We start from the raw sequence: 20,442 nt of genomic DNA, 5'->3' as shown, positions 1-20,442 counted from the left end.
AAATTTAGCATTGGAGGGCAGCGTGGAGGGTACAAATCATAGAGGGAGACCAAGCGATGAATACACTAAGCATATTCAGAAGGATGTGGGTTGCAGCAAGTACTGGGAGATGAAGAAGCTAGCACAGGATAGGGTAGCATGGAGAGCTGCATCAAACCAGTCTCAGGACTGAAGGCCACAACAACAACAACAACAACAACAACAACAACTTATGGAATAATTCATTCGGAAGGACACAGCTCAATACGAGCTTGTTCTTCATCTCTAATTACCTCGTCGTCGACAGTTTTTTAAATCCGAACTTTTGTTCCTTGCTCTTTTTTCGCACACTGCCCATTGATTACGATACTATTGGAAATGAAAAATCAGTATTCTGATGTGATATCTTCGACGCCACTCCCACAGAAAAAGTGTTTCGAGTTGCCTCCACGGCCCTCACGCGTCTAACAAAATCCAAAGCAAACAAATTGTCACAAATGTTAAGCGTTTTACATTTTATGCCCCGTTCACTAATGCTTAAAGAACACCTCTCACATCGTTGAAATGTGCCACATTCAATACACCATCGCAAGAACAATACTACAAATTCAAATCAAAAGTACAAACTGAATAAATATCCTTTTAGCAACCTACACGCCAACAATCCAAAAAATACACCACGACTTTACACACTAATCTACTTTGGTCAAGTTGGCAGTGGCAGTTTACATACCTCGATATTCCTCACACTGTATGTTGCATGGGCAATGGCCACTGTTGTTTCTGCACTGCAATTACCCTGTTTATCGAAGATATTTAATATGGCAAATAAAACTGTAATAACAAATACTTCTATGCTTGAAACGGGAGAGCAACTTGTGCATCAAAGGTCATTCGAGCGACATTTACCATTAGACCTTTTTTGTGGGCTTCTTTTCTCCCCTTCACTCCTTCCATTCACTCTACAGTTTGTTTGCTTAATCGGCCTGGCTTCACTGATCTTTTCATAATGTACAAGCCGAAGTAATTCCAGTTTCGTCTTCCACTGAAACTCAAGAACCTTCTTTTCTTAATTATCTCCTTGGAAGGTTTTTGGAAGCGGCTTGACAGGAAAAATGCGATTAGTCAGATTATTTCCTTCTCTTTGTTTTCTTGCATTTTATTATACTTTAAAATAACAATGAAATTTAAAATATAATGAGCTGAATAATACATCTTTTAACATAGAAATTAAGCGAATCTTGATTTAGTTATAGTAAGATGATACCAATTTTTTCGTTTTCTTACTTTTCATCACAGTTTCAAATATTTTATTGGGAACATTCGCAACTTGTGAGTTAAATAAAATAATATGCAAATTGTTATAGAAAGTTTCTTGATACCTCTATTGAAGTCGACTCCTGATTTGCCAATGGCATGTTAACAGATGTTTCAAAAATATTGCGTGTCGGAACTGGTAAATACTTTGGAAAGCGTACGAAGTGTGAGCCAACTACACGCAGCTGTTACATTTGGGCTTCGGGGACTGTCGCCAACTGGGCTTTAAAACGTGTATTATTTCAATCATACGTAGTGTTGTCGGGTCATGAGTGGTAGTTTCTCCCTTATCCAGTTTCTCACCTTGGTGGCCGTTTGCACAGAAACATATATCTTATTGAGTCAACAACGAGTCGATGGTTCCAAACTGTTCTTTGGGGCTATGCTGATATTGAGTCTTTCCTCGTTTATTGAGATTGTTTCTGTAGCTGCACAATACCAGTTGGAGCACACAAATGTTGGGAAAGTCTTGTTACACATATAGGTCCAGAATACTGAACAATCGTGGGACGCAAAGTTGTAGACTGCTGTATGGGGCTCATGTTATAGCAGTGCACTGTAAGCGTGGGTTGTCGTGTTTTTAAGAAATGCCTCATCGATATAGCTCTTTTCGAGGAGATACAAGTCGAAAGGCTTGGAGAGCTCTGGTTAATTGTTGGCACTAGCCTTCACTTGAAAAATGCGGTAAACACATCGAGTCATAAGCCGTTACCAGTGGTCAGGATCTTATAAGCTCGTTTTACATATATGACATTGCACTGAATATAAGAATTTCTAAGGCCTAATCCTGAGTGATAATATTGAGTTGTGGAGGTAATGAACGGTGCTTTGAAGGTATTAACATTCCACACGTACAACCACGCGGGCGCCAAAAGTTGTAGTGCGGCTGCCTTGTCATAGGTTCTACTTTCGTGATTAGAGAGTTGTTGAAGATGGACGCTTTCTGTATCCGGTAAAAGCTACCCATCATCTGTCCACGGAGAATATTGTTTACTTTGAATATTTTACTATGCCAGTTGAGTGAAATCAAATATCTGGACGGGTAGTAATGTGCATTCCCTCTGACAACTCTGGGTAGCCAATGACGTTGAGTGACATAAACCGATTGGCTGTTTGGGATGATAGCGGACTTATGTATACTGAGAGGTGCGCCGCTATCTTGCTGATGGGTTTCTAAAATTTTCTTCACAGTACATCTTAGTCTTCATTGATCACGTCTGAACCATCGACGTAAGACAATAAAAGGAAGTACCTGAAAAAGAATGAGTCACTACTCGTAAAAGTGGCTCAGTGACCTAAGCACATAAAGGCACCAAAAAAGTGCACCTATATTAAGAGCTCGGATGATCAAAATGGGTGTCGAGAGGGTTTCATTGATTTTGGTCCTGGTTATGGTTTCATAGATGCATCGTTTAATGATGTTGATAAAAATGGTGTTATGAACAGAGAATGATGAAGACTGCAGAAGATATTTATGTTTGATTCTGTTGAACACATTCTTGAAGCCTAACAGTCCCATGGTTACTGAGTTTTTAGGTGCTCTCGTCATATTTACGATATCTCTGTCGACAGCGAGGGTACCTAAAACTGAGCGTCCTATGAAATTACCTTCAATTTGGTATATATACCTTCAATTTGGTATATATATATATATATATATATATATATATATATATATATATATATATATATATATATATATATATATACTCCTGGAAATGGAAAAAAGAACACATTGACACCGGTGTGTCAGACCCACCATACTTGCTCCGGACACTGCGAGAGGGCTGTACAAGCAATGATCACACGCACGGCACAGCGGACGCACCAGGAACCGTGGTGTTGGCCGTCGAATGGCGCTAGCTGCGCAGCATTTGTGCACCGCCGCCGTCAGTGTCAGCCAGTTTGCCGTGGCATACGGAGCTCCATCGCAGTCTTTAAAACTGGTAGCATGCCGCGACAGCGTGGACGTGAACCGTATGTGTAGTTGACGGACTTTGAGCGAGGGCGTATAGTGGGCATGCGGGAAGCCAGGTGGACGTACCGCCGAATTGCTCAATACGTGGGGCGTGAGGTCTCCACAGTACATCGATGTTGTCGCCAGTGGTCGGCGGAAGGTGCACGTGCCCGTCGACCTGGGACCGGACCGCAGCGACGCACGGATGCACGCCAAGACCGTAGGATCCTACGCAGTGCCGTAGGGGACCGCACCGCCACTTCCCAGCAAATTAGGCACACTGTTGCTCCTGGGGTATCGGCGAGGACCATTCGCAACCGTCTCCATGAAGGTGGGCTACGGTCCCACACACCGTTAGGCCGTCTTCCGCTCACGCCCCAACATCGTGCAGCCCACCTCCAGTGGTGTCGCGACAGGCGTGAATGGAGTGACGAATGGAGACGTGTCGTCTTCAGCGATGAGAGTCGCTTCTGCCTTGGTGTCAATGATGGTCGTATGCGTGTTTGGCGCCGTGCAGGTGAGCGCCACAATCAGGACTGCATACGACCGAGGCACACAGGGCCAACACCCGGCATCATGGTGTGGGGAGCGATCTCCTACACTGGCCGTACACCTCTGGTGATCGTCGAGGGGACACTGAATAGTGCACGGTACATCCAAACCGTCATCGAACCCATCGTTCTACCATTCCTAGACCGGCAAGGGAACTTGCAGTTCCAACAGGACAATGCACGTCCGCATGTATCCCGTGTCACCCAACGTGCTCTAGAAGGTGTAAGTCAACTACCCTGGCCAGCATGATCTCCGGATCTGTCCCCCATTTAGCATGTTTGGGACTGGATGAATAGTCGTCTCACGCGGTCTGCACGTCCAGCACGAACGCTGGTCCAACTGAGGCGCCAGGTGGAAATGACATGGCAAGCCGTTCCACAGGACTACATCCAGCATCTCTACGATCGTCTCCATGGGAGAATAGCAGCCTGCATTGCTGCGAAAGGTGGATATACACTGTACTAGTGGCGACATTGTGCATGCTCTGTTGCCTGTGTCTATGTGCCTGTGGTTCTGTCAGTGTGATCATGTGATGTATCTGACCCCAGGAATGTGTCAATAAAGTTTCCCCTTCCTGGGACAATAAATTCACGGTGTTCTTATTTCAGTTTCCTGTGGCTTAGTGGCCTGGCGCAAGACTTCCTTTGGGCGAGTTGCGTGTCCCTGGCCTATCCTAGTTATCCAATCGGGGAAAGGGGACCTACAATTTAGCGTGGAACCCGAACCACATGTAGTGTCTGACGTCTCCTCACGTCGCTGAGAGGTAAAGGTTAAGTTAAACCGAAGACCTCTCAGGTTCAAGACACGTGTTTTACCACTAGCTTACCAGGCCCAACAACTGTGTACATGGTACATGTAATGATTTCTATGAGTAACTTTGTGAGTATCAAAATGTGCAACTTATCTGGTCGTATCTTTTGAATGCATTGTATTGGAAGATTGTATTATTTACACCTACAAAGGAAAGTAGACATTAGTATCTAACATATATTTCAACTTGATATTGCTAACCCTTCCTGAGAAAAGGGGGTCTCAACAGACAGATGGAAGAATGACAGACAAACGGACAACAAACAGAAAAAAAGGAGAAAGTGGTATAATTATAAATTAACAATTTTCAGATGGATTTCATTACTTGTACTGTGAAACTTTGCTTCTTATCAGATTTCATGATTCTCGGTCAATGGGAAATATCATATATGTTTTGATGAGTGAGTTTCCGAGTGTCTAAATGTGTGACATAAATAGCCTTATCTTTTGAGTGCATTGACTTATAAGTTTAAATGTTTTATACAGCTAACAGAGCCTATATGACATAAATTTCAACCTGATACCTCTACCTGTCCTAAGAAAAAAATGGGTTCCTAACAGAGTACACAAAGAGGGGCGGATAACAGAGTGATCATATAAGGATTCCGTTTTTACCGATAGAGGTAAGGAAACCTGAAAAGGAAAAATTGTTAACGAAGACAGTTTTAGGCCTTTATCTGTGCTAGCGGCGTTTGCAGAAGTTATTGAATAGGCTGTAGCTTCGTAGGCTTTCCTGGCGTAAGAAATATTGAAAATCTCTTCGGGTTGGCAGCCGGATCCTAAAATAAACTCAGCTCGATATTTTGGCGATCCAACTGTTCGCCATCTGCAGGCGAATGTTGCTTCTGCTGACGAGTCCTGCTAAGAACTGACGCCAAGCTGCAAATCGACGTCCAATATAGGCCACCATACCGTACACGGCGCATGCGCCGCCCATCACGGTTGCTGCCCTCCAAGACAGGGCATGTGGCACCGTTCTTGGTAGAACACTGGCGGCAACGATATATCGCACTCAGGGACGATTTTCGAATACTAGGACTGGCCGCACTGAAGAACGTTCTGTTTTGATGCGGGGTAGTACAAGGTGCCACGTCCTGCTAAGAGGAAAGCCAAATATTACAGTAAGACTCAGTTTTTTCAGTTTATAAGTTTCAGCTGGAACTGACATTCTGTTTACACCTAAGGATACATGATAAGTGAGTATCAACAACCCAAATTGCTAGGTGTTAAGATAGGTGGTAAGCTGTTACTGAATGCCAATGTTCAGGATCTTGCTCAAAACTGTATGCTGCTATTTCTACCAGTCAAACAGTCTCTGCAATAAGAGATGGACCAAAACGAAAGCTATTCTGCTTTGAATATTTTCATTCGCCTATGAAATACGGAATTATTTTCTGGGGTGCTTCTTTGTATTCAAAAAGAGTAATTTTGGCTCAGAAACGGGCGGTTCGAGCAATAAGCGCTGTTAGTTCACTATCTTCGTGTTGACCTCTGTTCAGGAGTATGGGAATTCTGACATTAGATTCACATTATATTTTACCATTAATGCCTTTTCCTGTTAACAGTACGGGATTATTCATAAATGTTAGTACCTTCCACTAACTTAATACTAACCATTTGGGTTGCCCCTCCTTGACTATTGTGCTGAAAGGTGTACAGTATTCTACTGCATACACTTTCAGTTAGCTACCACAAGAATTTTTTAAAAAATCTTAGCAGTTTTCGTCGTAGTTTGAAGTCTAAGTGGCTGACTCCTATTTATTTTATTTGTTATTAACTTTGATGATCTAATTTATGGATTGGCTTGTTCCTCACCATAGATATTGCTTCCTCAATTTAGTCCTACGGAACTATACCTGTGAATAAATAAATTAATTAATCCAGTGTGATTGTTCTAAGGGCGTTCACAACATCAATGCTGCATCAATCGGTATGTGGGCTTGAGCAACAGCTTCTGATGCGGTCAACTTAGATGAACTCGGAAGATGATGAACCAATTGTGAACTCGGAACGGCAGTTGGTACGCCAACAGCGTGGGTAAGATATAACCGTTCACCAAAAGGTGGGTTGTGTTTCTCTGGGGTTGAATTTAGGGAAGGTATATGGGCTGCTGCTCCACATTTGATCGGCGTTGAATATTTTGTAGTGTAGAGGAAAATAGGAGATATTTTTTATACTTCTTCATACGGCCGTTAAGGAATGGAATACCCGATTGAAAAAACTGAGTTTAATATTTCTCAATGAATACCGTTCAAACAGTAACAGATTAAAAAAACTTCAAATAAAAGTCTATGGTTTATAATGTACCTTACAGTGGTCAATCCAGATTTGTCGAAAAGGTCGTTGTTTCGAAATGCCCTACGGCGTTATTTTGTTTTTCATTTCGACATCTGACTAGCACCAAATCGTGCAGCATCGTTAACACCACATTCAATCAAATATGATGAAATGGTATTCCAAAGACACATTTGCCAGATATGAGCTAGAAATATCTCTACATCGCGGTGCGCGCGCCTGATGTGTGTCCGCTTCAGTGCCAGTTGTCATGTTGGGATGATTAATAAGTCTTTTCAGAATTCTAAATGTATATTCTACATTTAATGCTCTAAATAGATATTTTCTTTAATTTTATGAAATATAAAATATCTTGTGTTTTATTTATGTTCTCTTTTTACATTTGGTACATTTTTTTGAAGTTGAAATCTTTTGAGATTTAATTAAGTTCTGTGTGAAATTGTTTGTACCGTTTTGTTGTAACACTATTATAAATCTGTACAATAATGAGAAAGTGCGGAATTATTTGGCTCAAAAAGAATGCTGAATGCATTTTGATTCTGCCCACGAAGAACATGGGACAACTGCACTTTCATGACATGAGTGGAAAGGAAGAAACTATTCCCCATCCCTTTCCCTCAACCGACAAACCTTACCCAAGTGCATGGGCAGCAGAGTGCGGACAAGTAGTGTGGGGGAAACGCTGCGTGCCGGGACGCCTATTTCGCATCACTAACTGTAATGCCTACACGCCGTGTGTTGGAGGCGCTGTCTACTGTTTCTCTTGGCTCACGTCTTCTTTTCTGCCACTATAATTACGTGTAGAGTGGATGTCGATGAACCCAAAAAAATTTTTCAGTTACTATGTACGAATTATGATCATGCACAATATAATGTGGACTCTGACCTATGATCACAAGTGAGGAAATAACTTTTGCAGTACAGGTAGAAGATTAGATTAAATACGCTGTTGATAATGACGTATTTGTGGAAAGTCACATCACTTGAAGCGTTGAAGATGAACGTGGATTTTCAGAGCCTTTTCTTATTCAATAACATTATGAAGAAGGTTATGAAAAAGTGGTAAAAGTGGATAAAAAAGCAATATGTGACATAGACTTCAAGTATAAATAAAAAGCCATTACTTTTTGGCCCTCTGGTAAAAACGAACTTGAAACTGTGAAACAGAGATACAGAAAGATCTCAAAGAGAGAAAGTCTATAAGAATAGGAAGCACAAATTGTTGCAGGTGAGATGAGAAATGAAAAGTTATTAGGTATTTCGAAGTGCGCATTAGATAAATTTAAAATTGCTGTGGACAAATAATTATCGATACATGATCTGGCAATAAAGAGGTGGGCTTTACTACCTATTTATTATAGTAATTTATCACAACATTTGGTTTCATAATTTCAAAAGAAAACACTGGATTATTTCAAGTAAAATCAACGCATTCATCATTCAAACGCAAGTAGCGAATAAAGGACGGAGGGGAAAAGCTTAAGAATTTGTGGAGACTGTGAAATCGAAAATTGTGTTGATTGGAGAGATCAATGTGTATAATTCTGACCTGTCAGGTTTCAATTAGGAAATGCAAGCAGACTGAAAACTATCTTTCAGAGGAACGTCAAAGGCTGAAATTCTAAAATCCCTGAATGAATCAACACATAGTTATAGGATGCAGCCCATTATATCTGCAATCGGAAATTTAATGCCCCCCTTGCTCATAGGTCTGCATGAAAAAGAGACAAGTTCGGACCAAAAGACAAAAAGATTTATATAAGGCAGATTATATTCTTGTGTTCGATTCCACGTCCGGTAGATTGACATCGGAGCTCGTAAGAAAGTGGTTTTAACAGGTTTGTACACCTAATACGAATGAAAAATATGTCTTGTTTTTAGATTCATGGGCCGGGCAAAACGGAAAAAATAGTTAACACCATTGATGAAAGCGGAAGAGAGGTGACTATCTTAACAATTCCTGCCGGAACGATTTATATTATTCAGCCACTAGACGTATATACATTTCAGCCACGAACAAATTCTTGAAACATTTTTCAGGCGTAATAATATTACATAACTACGACGTTTACTTACATTTAAGAAACAATATACTAAAAATTCAATCTCACGTTCACAATCAGATTTCTTCTGCCAGATTCGTCAAGTTGTTTAAATATGCATTGTACAAGATGGTTAAATTTCGCAGAAAGTCCTAAGTGTGATAAACCTGTTGACTTTTAAAAACTATGATACTGTTTGTGACTACTGTCATAAAATTGCAATTGTCTGATGTGCTTGATGCGCAAAATCTAAATGCATTCAGCATTCTTTCTAGTTGAACAATATTGTCCTTCCTCATTACTGTAAAGATTTATAACAATAATACCTAAATAACTTCAAAGAGCGCATGATAAAATCTGAAAATGTTTCGACAAATAAATGTAAAAAGAGAACACAAATAAAATACAAGATATTTTACATTTCCTCAAATAAAAGAAACTATGTATATAGAACAATAAATGTAGACTATGCCGTTCAGAATATATTTCTCTGGAAAAAACTTGTTAAACAACCCAACATGAGGACTGACATTAAAGCGGAGACATATCGGGCACGGGTACAGCAATATAGATACAATTCTAGCTTATATCTGACAAATGCGTCTTTGGGATACCACTTCATCATATAAGACTGAATTTGGTGCTAACGATGCTGTACGATTTCTTATTAGTCAAATGTCGAAATGAAAAACAAACTAGTGCGGGAAGGCCATTTCGAAAGTATGACTTTTTCGACCACTCTTGGTGCACCACTGTAACGTACATTAAGAACCACAGACCTATTATTTGAAGCTTTTTAAAAATCTGTTACCGTTTCAACAGTACTCGTTCAGAAATATTAAATTCAATTTTTTCAAGTGGGTGTTTAACCCCTTAAAGGCCGCATGGGTATTTATAAAAAATGTGTGTCTCTTATTTTGCTCTACGCTACAATATATCCAAAGCCAATCAAAATCTAAGCGTATTCCTCGAGTAAGTTTACTTGTTGTATGTGCGTATCCTGCAACTATGGGTGTAACATCATCAGTGTTCTGTGACTATGGATGTTCAGATACGGTGATATATGCTTTTTTTAGGTAAATAACAAAACCTGAGCTTCGTTATTCGAATGAGAGTGGCGTTTAGTAGCCAAATTTTCACTCTGTAGTTGTAGAACTGTGTTACAAGCGGCTACTGCTAGTTTTATCTCTTCATTTAATGTCTCCAAAAGCATATTACAAAACTGCGAAAGTTGTCGTTACATTACTTGTTTTCCCTACGAGCATTACAAAGTCAGTTATGCCATTGTATTTGTTGGAAACTTTAGTATAAATTTAATCACTAATACCTTTCACGAAGACAGCGTTTCCCGAAGTATCGTAGTACAGACCAAGTGACTCGTGATGACGTAAATCGTTTGTCTCTAACAACCAATCAACCATAATAGCAATCGTGGATCTTTCCCAACCGTAAGGAGATCTGAAATGAAGTGTGTTCTGTTGGGCGAACGATGCCATAAAAAATAGTGGGTTACAGGTTTTCACGCTGGGTGCACAATAAAAAACTAAATACCTTAGTTGCGTGAGCAGGGTGCAGCCGACGGAAGCAGAACTTCTTTTGTATGTAAACATCTATTTCGGTGGGCAGCTGCTGTTACGCTGGTCCGGATCCGATTGCTGCCGCAAGTGGTCTACCCAAGAGCAGATAAAGCACATGAACAGGTCGAGCGGAAGACAACACTTCCTCAAGAAACTTCTGGTCCTATGCTGTTATCAGTCTGTAAATGATTCTGAGAGATGGCCACTTTTATTGCCACATTAAGTGAAAGATCCGGACTTAGTCTTTGCGTCGACCGGCTGGAGGCCAGTTTGTATGTCAAATATTGTACATGCTTCATGCGGGACCCTAGGAGTTGTTATACCAGATGTCCAAAAACTAGTACTCCAGTCGTTTCGAAGAATTTCTTGTGAGCTTCTTGAAAAACTGAGAAGGTGTGACCGTAGTTCCATTAAGATTTTTTTATTCGCTGAACAAAACGTATTACATATTTCGAAGTTACTGCAGTCTGTGAACGACATACATGATTGTACTCACTAACAGGCAGTATTACGTCCCTCATCGATGTTACGGTGTACTGAGCTTCGTCTCAACACGCAGTGTCCTGGATTTCCTACTTGCTGGAGGGCTACGTCATTAATTATCTATTAATTATCTGTTAACAGGTATGGAGCACTGCGTTGTTTGGTAATGAAACATGGACAGTGGGAAAGCCGGAAAAGAAGAGAATCCGAGCATTTGAGATGTGGTGCTACAGAGGAATGTTGAAAATCAGGTGGACTGAGAAGGTAAGGAATGTGGAGGTCCAGTGAAGAACAGTAGAGGAAAGGAATACATGGAAACTTCTGACAAGAGAAGGGACTAGATGATAGAACATTTATTAAAACATCAGGGAACAGCTTCCATGTTCCACGGTACTAGAGGGACTGTACAGGGTAAACACTGTAGAGGAAGGCACAAATTGTAATACATCCGGCAAATAACTCAGGACGTAGGTTGCAAGTGCTACTCCGATATGAAGATATTGGCACAAGAGGGAAATTTCTGGCGAGCCGCAACAAACCAGTCATTATCATGATTACACAAAAAAAGGTATTGGCCTTTTTATGGCGTGTTAATCATCTCATTAATCAAATACAATCGTGTATGATACAAAATGCAGTTTTCATGTTGTTATATGTAAATAAGAAACAATCCTTCCCATGTCCATTAAAATATGGATGGCATTTTTCTCTTTTAAGATGGCACCAGAAACAAAATAAATTGTTGACATACCGCCCAGTCTCAGTTCAGCTGTTCCCTGAGCTGTCTCGTCGTTGTTGGACACGACGCACTGGTACATGCCTTTATCCGACCTCTCCACATGCTCAATTCTCAAAATCTGAAAAAAAGAAGTGAAATTAGTAGAACAACAAACACTTAACCGTCAGATTTTAACGTACATATTCGATATGTGTTTTCTGTCATCGATTTCTGATACATTTGTTTGTCCAATATCTTCACAAAAAATAATGATTCTGACAGGACGCACTTCACGCCGTTCTAGAAATGACTAACACACATAGATTATGGAACTAGTTTCCTCAAACTAGAATGAATGAACATACAAGCAAAGCAAACCGCCAGAAACAGCGTGCTGTAGTATAGAAGTCTCAAGAAAATTAGCGATTTAGAGTTTATTTCTTTGTAACCTCAAAATCAATTGTATAATGTACTTGGTAACTGAGGACCAACAACGCTAATGATGTGTCTAGGAACAGTATGAATATATTATATTTTCCGAGAATCACAGATTTACATAATATGCTGCAATATCTCTGACTTTGCAGCCATCATATTCAGATACAAGAAGTTCTTATTAGAGCAGTTGACAAGGCAGCAGCCGCAAGATTATGTAATGCGGTGTGAGGCACCGATGACATTGTTTGTACAGTAGGGGTATCGTGAGAAAGACCACCTAAACTATGGTCCTTCTCCGCGATTGGCTGCTGCGTTCTGAAGTTGCGAGCCAAAATGATAATATTCTGTTGAAGTGGAATGTAATTGTTAAGTTTTCGTGTTCTGCTAATAAAAAGCTAGTGGCATCCCGTGTAAACAAACTAATTGGAAATTTAATTACCTCTAAAATATGTATTCCTCGATAAGAGCCTCAAAATAACGGATTCACGACCTACGTACTGTTTTCTGCGCAGGAGACAATAACTATAGACGGCTGCAGTTTGGTGAACATTTATTACAACTTACGCATTCCACTCAGGGCGGTGGAAGCAAATAGGCAGATCGCTTGTACTGCAATATTAGTACAAATGAGATTAGTGACACGTCATCTGTCCGTAACACAGAAGAGGTATGAAAGAGAGATTTTTTGAGTGAAGGGGTTTATCATATATATATAACCGGCCGCGGTGGCCCGCGACTGCTACGGACGCAGGTTCGAATCCTGCCTCGGGCATGGATGTGTGTGATGTCTTTAGGTTATTTAGGTTCAAGTAGTTCTAAGTTCTAGAGGACTGATGACCTCAGTAACCTCAGATGTTAAGTCCCATTGTGCTCAGAGCCATTTGAAACATATATATATTCTCTCTCCTTCACTCTCTTCTTCAACTTGCCGTACATGGCATCGAAGTGCTTTGGAATTATGAGACTAGATTTTATTCGCGAGAACAGGAACTGTAAGCGACCAGCGAGCTACGTAAGGACTGCTTGGGTAAACTGTGAATGATCAGAGAACTGCATGAGAACTGTGATAAGTAGGCTTTGAACAGTGTTTCAACTGTTTTTGAACTTTACTTGAACTATGGTATATGATGCCCCAAAATCAAATTATCCGTTACAACGAAAGTAGCATCGGTGACTGAGGAATAGGAAGTACTGAAGTGATATGAGAAGAAAATTTAACGTTCTTTGCGTGGTCCATAGGATTATGTTATTACTAATCACTTCAAGATTCTTGCTACGAGAGGGCACAGCTTGCAGAGCAGCATGAGGCAGCCGTAGACAACAGGTGCGGAGTGGCAAGCAGCGGCCGGCGCAGTTTGCAGTACCGGGCGCGTTTGAAGTGTCAACTTCAGCACACCGCGACAGTGGAGTTGCAGCCAGCGGTGCAGCCCACGGCTACAAGAATCAGAGGCAGTACGTCGGGGAGGAAAAGCAGTGGAAGTGTTGCGCTTGCATATAGCAATCTAAGATTTGTAATTTGAACATTACCATTAGAAAAATGTGTGGGAAACAGGAAGTAAGTCATCGTACAACTTCAACCGACACTTGGCCAACTCAGGACGATCAAGATATAAGATCTATGCCATAATTAACTTTATAACAAGAGAAAGAAAATAAGGAGGAATTAAGAAAAGTACACAGAAAATGTAAGGAGGGGTCAAAGGAAATTAATGTAGGAACAGCTCTACTTAACGCTAAATTCGATGCATTGAAACAAAAGCTCACACATTTTGAAGCAAAAACTGTGAGGTGTAGCAAGGAAATAGAATATGAAACAAAAGAATTGGGTAAAAAACAAGAAGTTTGTAAGTCAGAAATAAATCAAAAGGTTGACCATGAAATATTTAGTTGTAACATTTAACATGTAGAATCCTCTTGTAAAGGCAACCCTAATGCGATTCAGGATAAACGGGGCGAAATAGAGCAGAAAGTGCCTCCTGAAATGCAAGAGAGAATAGTTAATGAAGTTAAACAAAAAGTAGAAATTTGGTGTGAACAAGAAAGAAAGAAAGATGTTATTTATGTTAGTGACGTAGGAAATTACGATAATGCTTATTCATACGATCATTTCTCTACTAAGGGAACTACATACGCAGTAGCCTTCATTGGACACTTTGAGGGAATCACTCCTGAAAACAGGACTCAACAACAAAAAACAAAAAATCAAATTCGTGGTCAGTAGCTTAGAAGGAGTAGCGAAATCATGGGAAACAGGGGTCAGTAACGCATGTAAAACATATAAAGAATTTGTTCAAGCATTCTTCGATAAAGACTGGTCTTGTAGCACGAAAAACAGAGCGAGAGGCGAAGTATTTGTGGACAGAAGGTTTGGTGGTGGAAAAGTCATTATATCACAAATAGACAGGAGTAAGGTACTAGAAGGTCCCGTACCGAAGTTTAATGGCGTCAAGATACCAATAAAAATAGACTTGAAAGCCAGTTTCTGTCAGAGGCCGCTGGCAAGAAAAGGTCAAATTTAAACTGCATTCTTCTATGGAAGACAAAGTTATCAGTTCATTTCTAAGAAGCATCATGTCGGGGTAGATCACGTGGTTGAATTTGAGAAAGTTGTGAATGAAGTGCCTCATTCTACCACGGAAATAACGCCACAACAATAATTAGGTGAAATGTCAATTAGTGACATGAAAAAATATTACCAATATTAACATCAGGGGCCAAAAACGTTCTTTGTATTGCTAAGTAACTGACGATTACCCCGAGCCCGTGTTACCTGATAGCATACTTCACTTTCTTTTCCCGCTGTTAGTTCTTCCCCTTCTTTCACTGAGAACTATTACCTGTCTTCTTTAACATTCTTCTCTCTCAATGATAATATGAAAAAAAATCTTATACTGAATCTGACAACAAAGAAACAAGCTATGTTATAAACAGCGTAACCCAGCAGAATAAACATCTGCAAGTCACGGGTGAAAAACAGACATTTGACGGAATGTAACAGGCCAGAATATACGAGAGATAGGATTGCAGATGCAACAACAAAAGGACACAGGATATAGTTACAACAATAACTACTACCAGATTAATGAAACATGAGAAAAACATGTCATGCAGTATGTCGTGGAACAATTTTTAAATAGTTTTAACAGTGATACACAAACTATTATGTCTGAAAATATTCTGAGAATAAGAAAGCAACAGAAGAGCTATTATATATAACACAGAAATAACGCAAAATAAATCAGCTGAAGGCTGCAGATGGTTGCAATGGCTCTGAACACTATGGGACTTAACATAAGTCCCCTAGAACTTAGAACTACTTAAACCTAACTAACCTAAGGACATCACACATATCCATGGCCGAGGAAGGATTCGAACCTGCGACCACAGCGACAGAAAAGTCGGCCAATCACTTACAAAGAGAAAGGAAGGAGAAGTATTGTTGTCAGGCAACAGGAAAGTCGGCCAATCATTTATGAAGACTGGGAGAGCAAAGGCGAAAGGCCACCTGTAAGTAGGGCGTTAAGCTGTATTTATGATCAAAGTGGTTTCCGCCAACTATCTTATGAAGTACAAGGGAGTAGGTATATCGTCGGTATAGTACACAAAACTGATATGGAAATCTCATAAAAGATATAAACGCATTAAATAAGGTTTAAATAGAACACCACGTAATATTAGAGATAGAGAGTAATAAGAAAGGAATCTGGAATAAAGGTCTAGCTAATAGTAAGATAATTAGCGCCTACATATTACAAAGTCATGTTCGTATATAAAAATCAGCAGGAAATACACAGTCACTACATGAATAGCGTTCGACCAATACTTTCCGTAGCAACAATGACAGTCAAATGTAGAAGGAATGATACCTCATACTGTTGGAATGAAGCAACGATTTGATAACTGAATCATTGCGAATTAGTTTGAAGCAAGATTCTAAAAGGTTCCCTCGGCGTATCTGTGAATTGCAGTTGTAAGCCTCTATAGGTGAGATTTAAAGAGCATAGTAAGTGAAGCCGGCTAGCGGTCTGAGTCATTAGCGTAGCAGGTCAGTATTAAAAGATGGTGCGAGCAAGCAAAGAGCTCTTAAGTAGTGCGAAGGGCAATGACTCAGCTGTATGTAGCTAAAGATGTGACCAAAACGAAAACACTGATGAACCACTGTCGTAATACGATGTAAACAGTGGTATTATTTATAAAAACTCAAAATCAAACCAAAAGATTCCGTATCATGCATTTTTATTGTAATTGTGTATGAAAACATGCTTTTTTACAATTTGATTAAAATTACTAGGAAACTAATTTGTGGCATTTTGTATTGATTCATGAAATTGGACTGGAACTGTACGCTGAGGTTGGGGATGGGAGAATGGACTGTAAGTTGTTGAACACAGCACCAGTTGGGAAAGTCTGGAGCTTCGCAATGCAAGACCACATCATGGACAACAGCATCATCAATATGGGTTGGTGTTCTGAGCTGCTTGGTTATGTTGTGGTAGAAGGCCTGAGTGAAAAGTTCCTCCATCTCCACGTATTTGTGAATTTGTAGGTGTTGTGTTTGTAGTATTTGGAACCATGTGAAGTGGACGTCTTTATGACGCCTTTAAATATAATACGTGCAGAACGGCATGGTGTGGAAAAGTGTAAAGTGTAAAGAATGGTTCATCGATTTGAAAGGACGGCAATGTCCCGGTAGTAGTGGTATAGAACTCGGTCAGTTAAAAGAACGGGTGTGTGCCAAAAGTGAATAACAATGTAAATTCTTCACAAGAATATTTTTTTTAATTTAACTGACGGCAGTGCCGCGATAATAGCTTAGCTTAACAGCAGTAAAAAATATCTGATTGACTGAAACTTGCCTAGGAGACAGTGGACTGCTATAGAGTATTATAGCAGAGATCGAAGACTGTAAATTAATAAAAGACTATCAACAACATAAAGGTGCAGAATAATACTACTTTGAAAATCTTTACTACTAAAAGAATAATTTAATTAGTATAGAAAGTGTAATTAGAGATTAATGATTTTGTGATATAAGGTTATACACGGGGTGACAGAGGATAGCAAGCGATTTTTCTAATCACAAAATAAATAAGTCTATTATTATATAAGTAAATTAATAACCTGAGAATGAAAAAGTATAAAGTAGATTCAACTTCTGAAAAACAATAAGAAATTACAAGTACAGTGAATGGTATAGCTCTTGAGAGACGATAGCTAAAAATTTATAAAGGTCTGAATAAAAAATTGTTTATTTCCATACTGATTGTTGCCTGCATTACAGTTCTTGTAAATCTTAGGAGAGGGATGTATAATATTTCTGGATTTACAGTCATCATATTCAGGTACAAGAAGCTCTTATTAGAGCAGTTGAGAAGGCAGCAGTGGCACGATTACGTAATATGATGTGAGGTAACGATGACAGATGGTTTGTTTGGTATGGGCATCGTGAGAAAGACTGCCTAAATTGTGGTCCCTCTCCGCGATTGGATGCTGCGTCCGGAAGTTGCGCGCCAAGATGATAATCTTTTGTTAAGAGTCGCGTGGCGAGACCGCGCGGTTTGAGGCGCCATGACACGGATTACGCGATCTCTCGTGCCGGAGGTTCGAGTCCTCCCTCGGGCATTGGTGTGTGTGTTGGTCTTAGCATAAGTTAATTTAAGTAGTGTGTAAGTCTAGGGGCCGGGTATTCATTGGAAAAATATATTTTACTAAAACTGATATGTGATTATATTTTCACGCAATTGGGATGGATAGATCCTTGAGAAATCCCTACCCAGAACAACCACCTCTGGCCGATATAACGGCCTTGATACGCCTGGGCATTGAATAAGACAGAGCTGCCCATGCAACTTCAACACGATACCACAGTTGATCAAGAGTTGTGACTGGCGTATCGGAGAATGTGCGGGCCAGGGCAGCAGTCGAACATTTTCTCTCTCCAGAAAGGCCCGTACAGGACCTGAAACATGCGGTCGTGCATTATCCTGCTGAATTGTAGGGTTTCGCAGGGATCGAATGAAGTGTATCGAAACACATCTGAAATGTAACGTCCACTGTTAAAAAGTGCCGTCAGTGCGAACAAGAGGTGACCGAGATGTGTAACCAATGGTGCACCGCGATGTCGCCAAACACGGATGCGATCATCATTATGCTGTAAACAGAACCTGGATTCATCCGAAAAAATGACGTTGTGTCATTCGTGCACCCAGGTTCGTCGTTGAGTACACCATCGCAGGCAGTGGTGTCTGTGATGCAGCGTCAAGGGTAACCGCAGACATGGTCTCCGAGCTGATAGTACATGCTACTGCAAACGTCGTCGAACTGTTCGTGCAGATGGTTGTTGTTCTGCAAACGTCCCCATCTGTTGACTCAGGGATCAAGACGTGGCTGCACGATCCGTTACAGCCATGCGGATAAGATGCCTGTCATCTCGACTGCAAGTGATTCGACGCCGTTGGGGTCTAGCACGGCGTTCCTTATTACCCTCCTGAACCCACCGATTCCATAGTCTGCTAACAGTCATTGGATCTCGACCAACGCGATAGGCTACAATCCGACCTTTATCAAAGTCGGAAACGTGATGGTACGCATTTCTCCTCCTTACACGAGGGATTACAACAACGCCGGTCAACTGCTGTTTGTGTATGAGAAATCGGTTGGAAACTTTCCTCATTTCAGCACGTTGTAGGTGTCGTCACCGGCGTCAATCTTGTGTGAATGCTCTGAAATGCTAATCATTTGCATATCACATCATCTTCTTCCTGTCGGTTAAATTTCTTGTCTGTAGCACGTCATCTTAGTGGTGTAGCAATTTTAAAGGCCAGTAGTGTGGCAATGTAAGGTTATTTGGCCATTTAGTTGAGAACCATGTAATAGTAATTAAAAAATACGCAATTCGTTATTTTGTTGAAGAATGGAAATTATTTGTGACACTAAAGTGGAATGTAATTGAGCAGTTTCTGGTGTTCTGCTAATAAAAAGCGAGTGGCATCCCGTGTAAGCTAAGTAATTGGAAATTTAATTATTTCTAAAACATTTCTTCCTCGCTAGGAGATTATTGCAGCCGCAAGATAACGGATTCACGACCTACGTGCTCTTTTCTGCACAGGAGACAACAACTATAGAAGGCTGCAGGTTGGTGAACATTAATTAGAACTTAGGCATTCCACTCATGGTGGTGGAAGCAAATAGGCAGATCGCCTGCCTGCCATTTATGTAAATGAAATCAGTGACACGTCATCTGTGGTAACACAGAGGAGGTATGATGGAGAGATATTTTCGAGGGAAGGGGTTTATCATACGCACATACATATCCCATCCTCCCTCCCTCCCTCCCTCCCTCCCTCCCCCCCCCTCTCTCTCTCTCTCTCTCTCTCTCTCTCTCTCTCTCTCTCTCTCTCTCTCTCTCTCTCTCTGTCACTCTCTCTTGTGCCGCAGAACACACGATAGGATGAAAGAAAAGTTACTTGGTATAATTTAATGCATTGTTACGTTCGACATGGAACTTTAGTTTTGAACAACATTTTAGTTAAATGTGACCTATTTTTAAAATCGCTTTTCATGCGCATTCTACCTCGTATAGGCTATCCATCAGATCATTTATACATATCATGCACATTAAAGAAAATGTATCACTTCATTACAGTGCAAAAGTAAATAATTTTACGTCCGGTGCCTCATTTTTCTGAGAGGACCGATATTCCATAAGTCCGCAATCTCTTCACTACGCGACTGTAGTGAACTCTATCGAATGCCTTCCAGAAATATAGGAACACAGCATCAAAGTGGGTATCGTTATTTATTACCTTCAGGATATCACGGACGAACAGAGTGTCTGAGGAGAATAGAAGGATTAGACAAAAATATTTTTAGAGACTTTTCTTCTGCCTTTGGTTGAAAGGAACTCCCTACAAATGTATATACTATTGTTTATGCTACAGCAAGATATGACACAACGAGAGAATTAGTCTATACCTTGTACTTCATAGTAATACTCAGAGTGTAGATATAAATATAAATATAATCCATAACCATTTTTGTATAAATAGTGAAAACTCTTCACCTAGTTTTGAATGGATGTACATTCTAACCATTTTCTCTAGAATTTTTATCAAATACTGCACATACTGCAGGATTCACATTATGTATAAACATACACTCTAAAAATAAGCTCCAACATGTAGGCAAGGGACCAGTATGGTGTGCGTAGTAAATTTGGAACCCGTGAACTATGGCGACGTTATTACCAAACGCGTCCAAACAGGACCAACGTGC

The 20,442-nt window shown here is 40.3% G+C and overlaps 1 protein-coding gene across 1 annotated transcript in view; it reads right to left on the bottom strand.

Moving 5' to 3' along the window:
* LOC126298116 (Down syndrome cell adhesion molecule-like protein Dscam2) overlaps nucleotides 1-20,202 on the bottom strand; it is a 337,586-nt gene extending 317,384 nt beyond the window's left edge. The window contains exons 1-2 of the mRNA XM_049989436.1: nucleotides 20,143-20,202; nucleotides 11,764-11,869 (exon numbers count right to left, since the gene is read on the bottom strand). Coding sequence (XP_049845393.1) covers nucleotides 11,764-11,869; nucleotides 20,143-20,202 — 166 coding nt within the window. The remainder of the gene's footprint in view (nucleotides 1-11,763; nucleotides 11,870-20,142) is intronic.
* Between the last annotated feature and the right edge of the window lie 240 nt (nucleotides 20,203-20,442).

The sequence above is a fragment of the Schistocerca gregaria genome, chromosome X (genome assembly GCF_023897955.1).
Source record: "Schistocerca gregaria isolate iqSchGreg1 chromosome X, iqSchGreg1.2, whole genome shotgun sequence".
Lineage (NCBI taxonomy): Eukaryota > Metazoa > Arthropoda > Insecta > Orthoptera > Acrididae > Schistocerca > Schistocerca gregaria.
The sequence above is the reverse complement of the archived record's forward strand: the minus strand, read 5'-3'. Positions and strand labels throughout refer to the sequence as shown.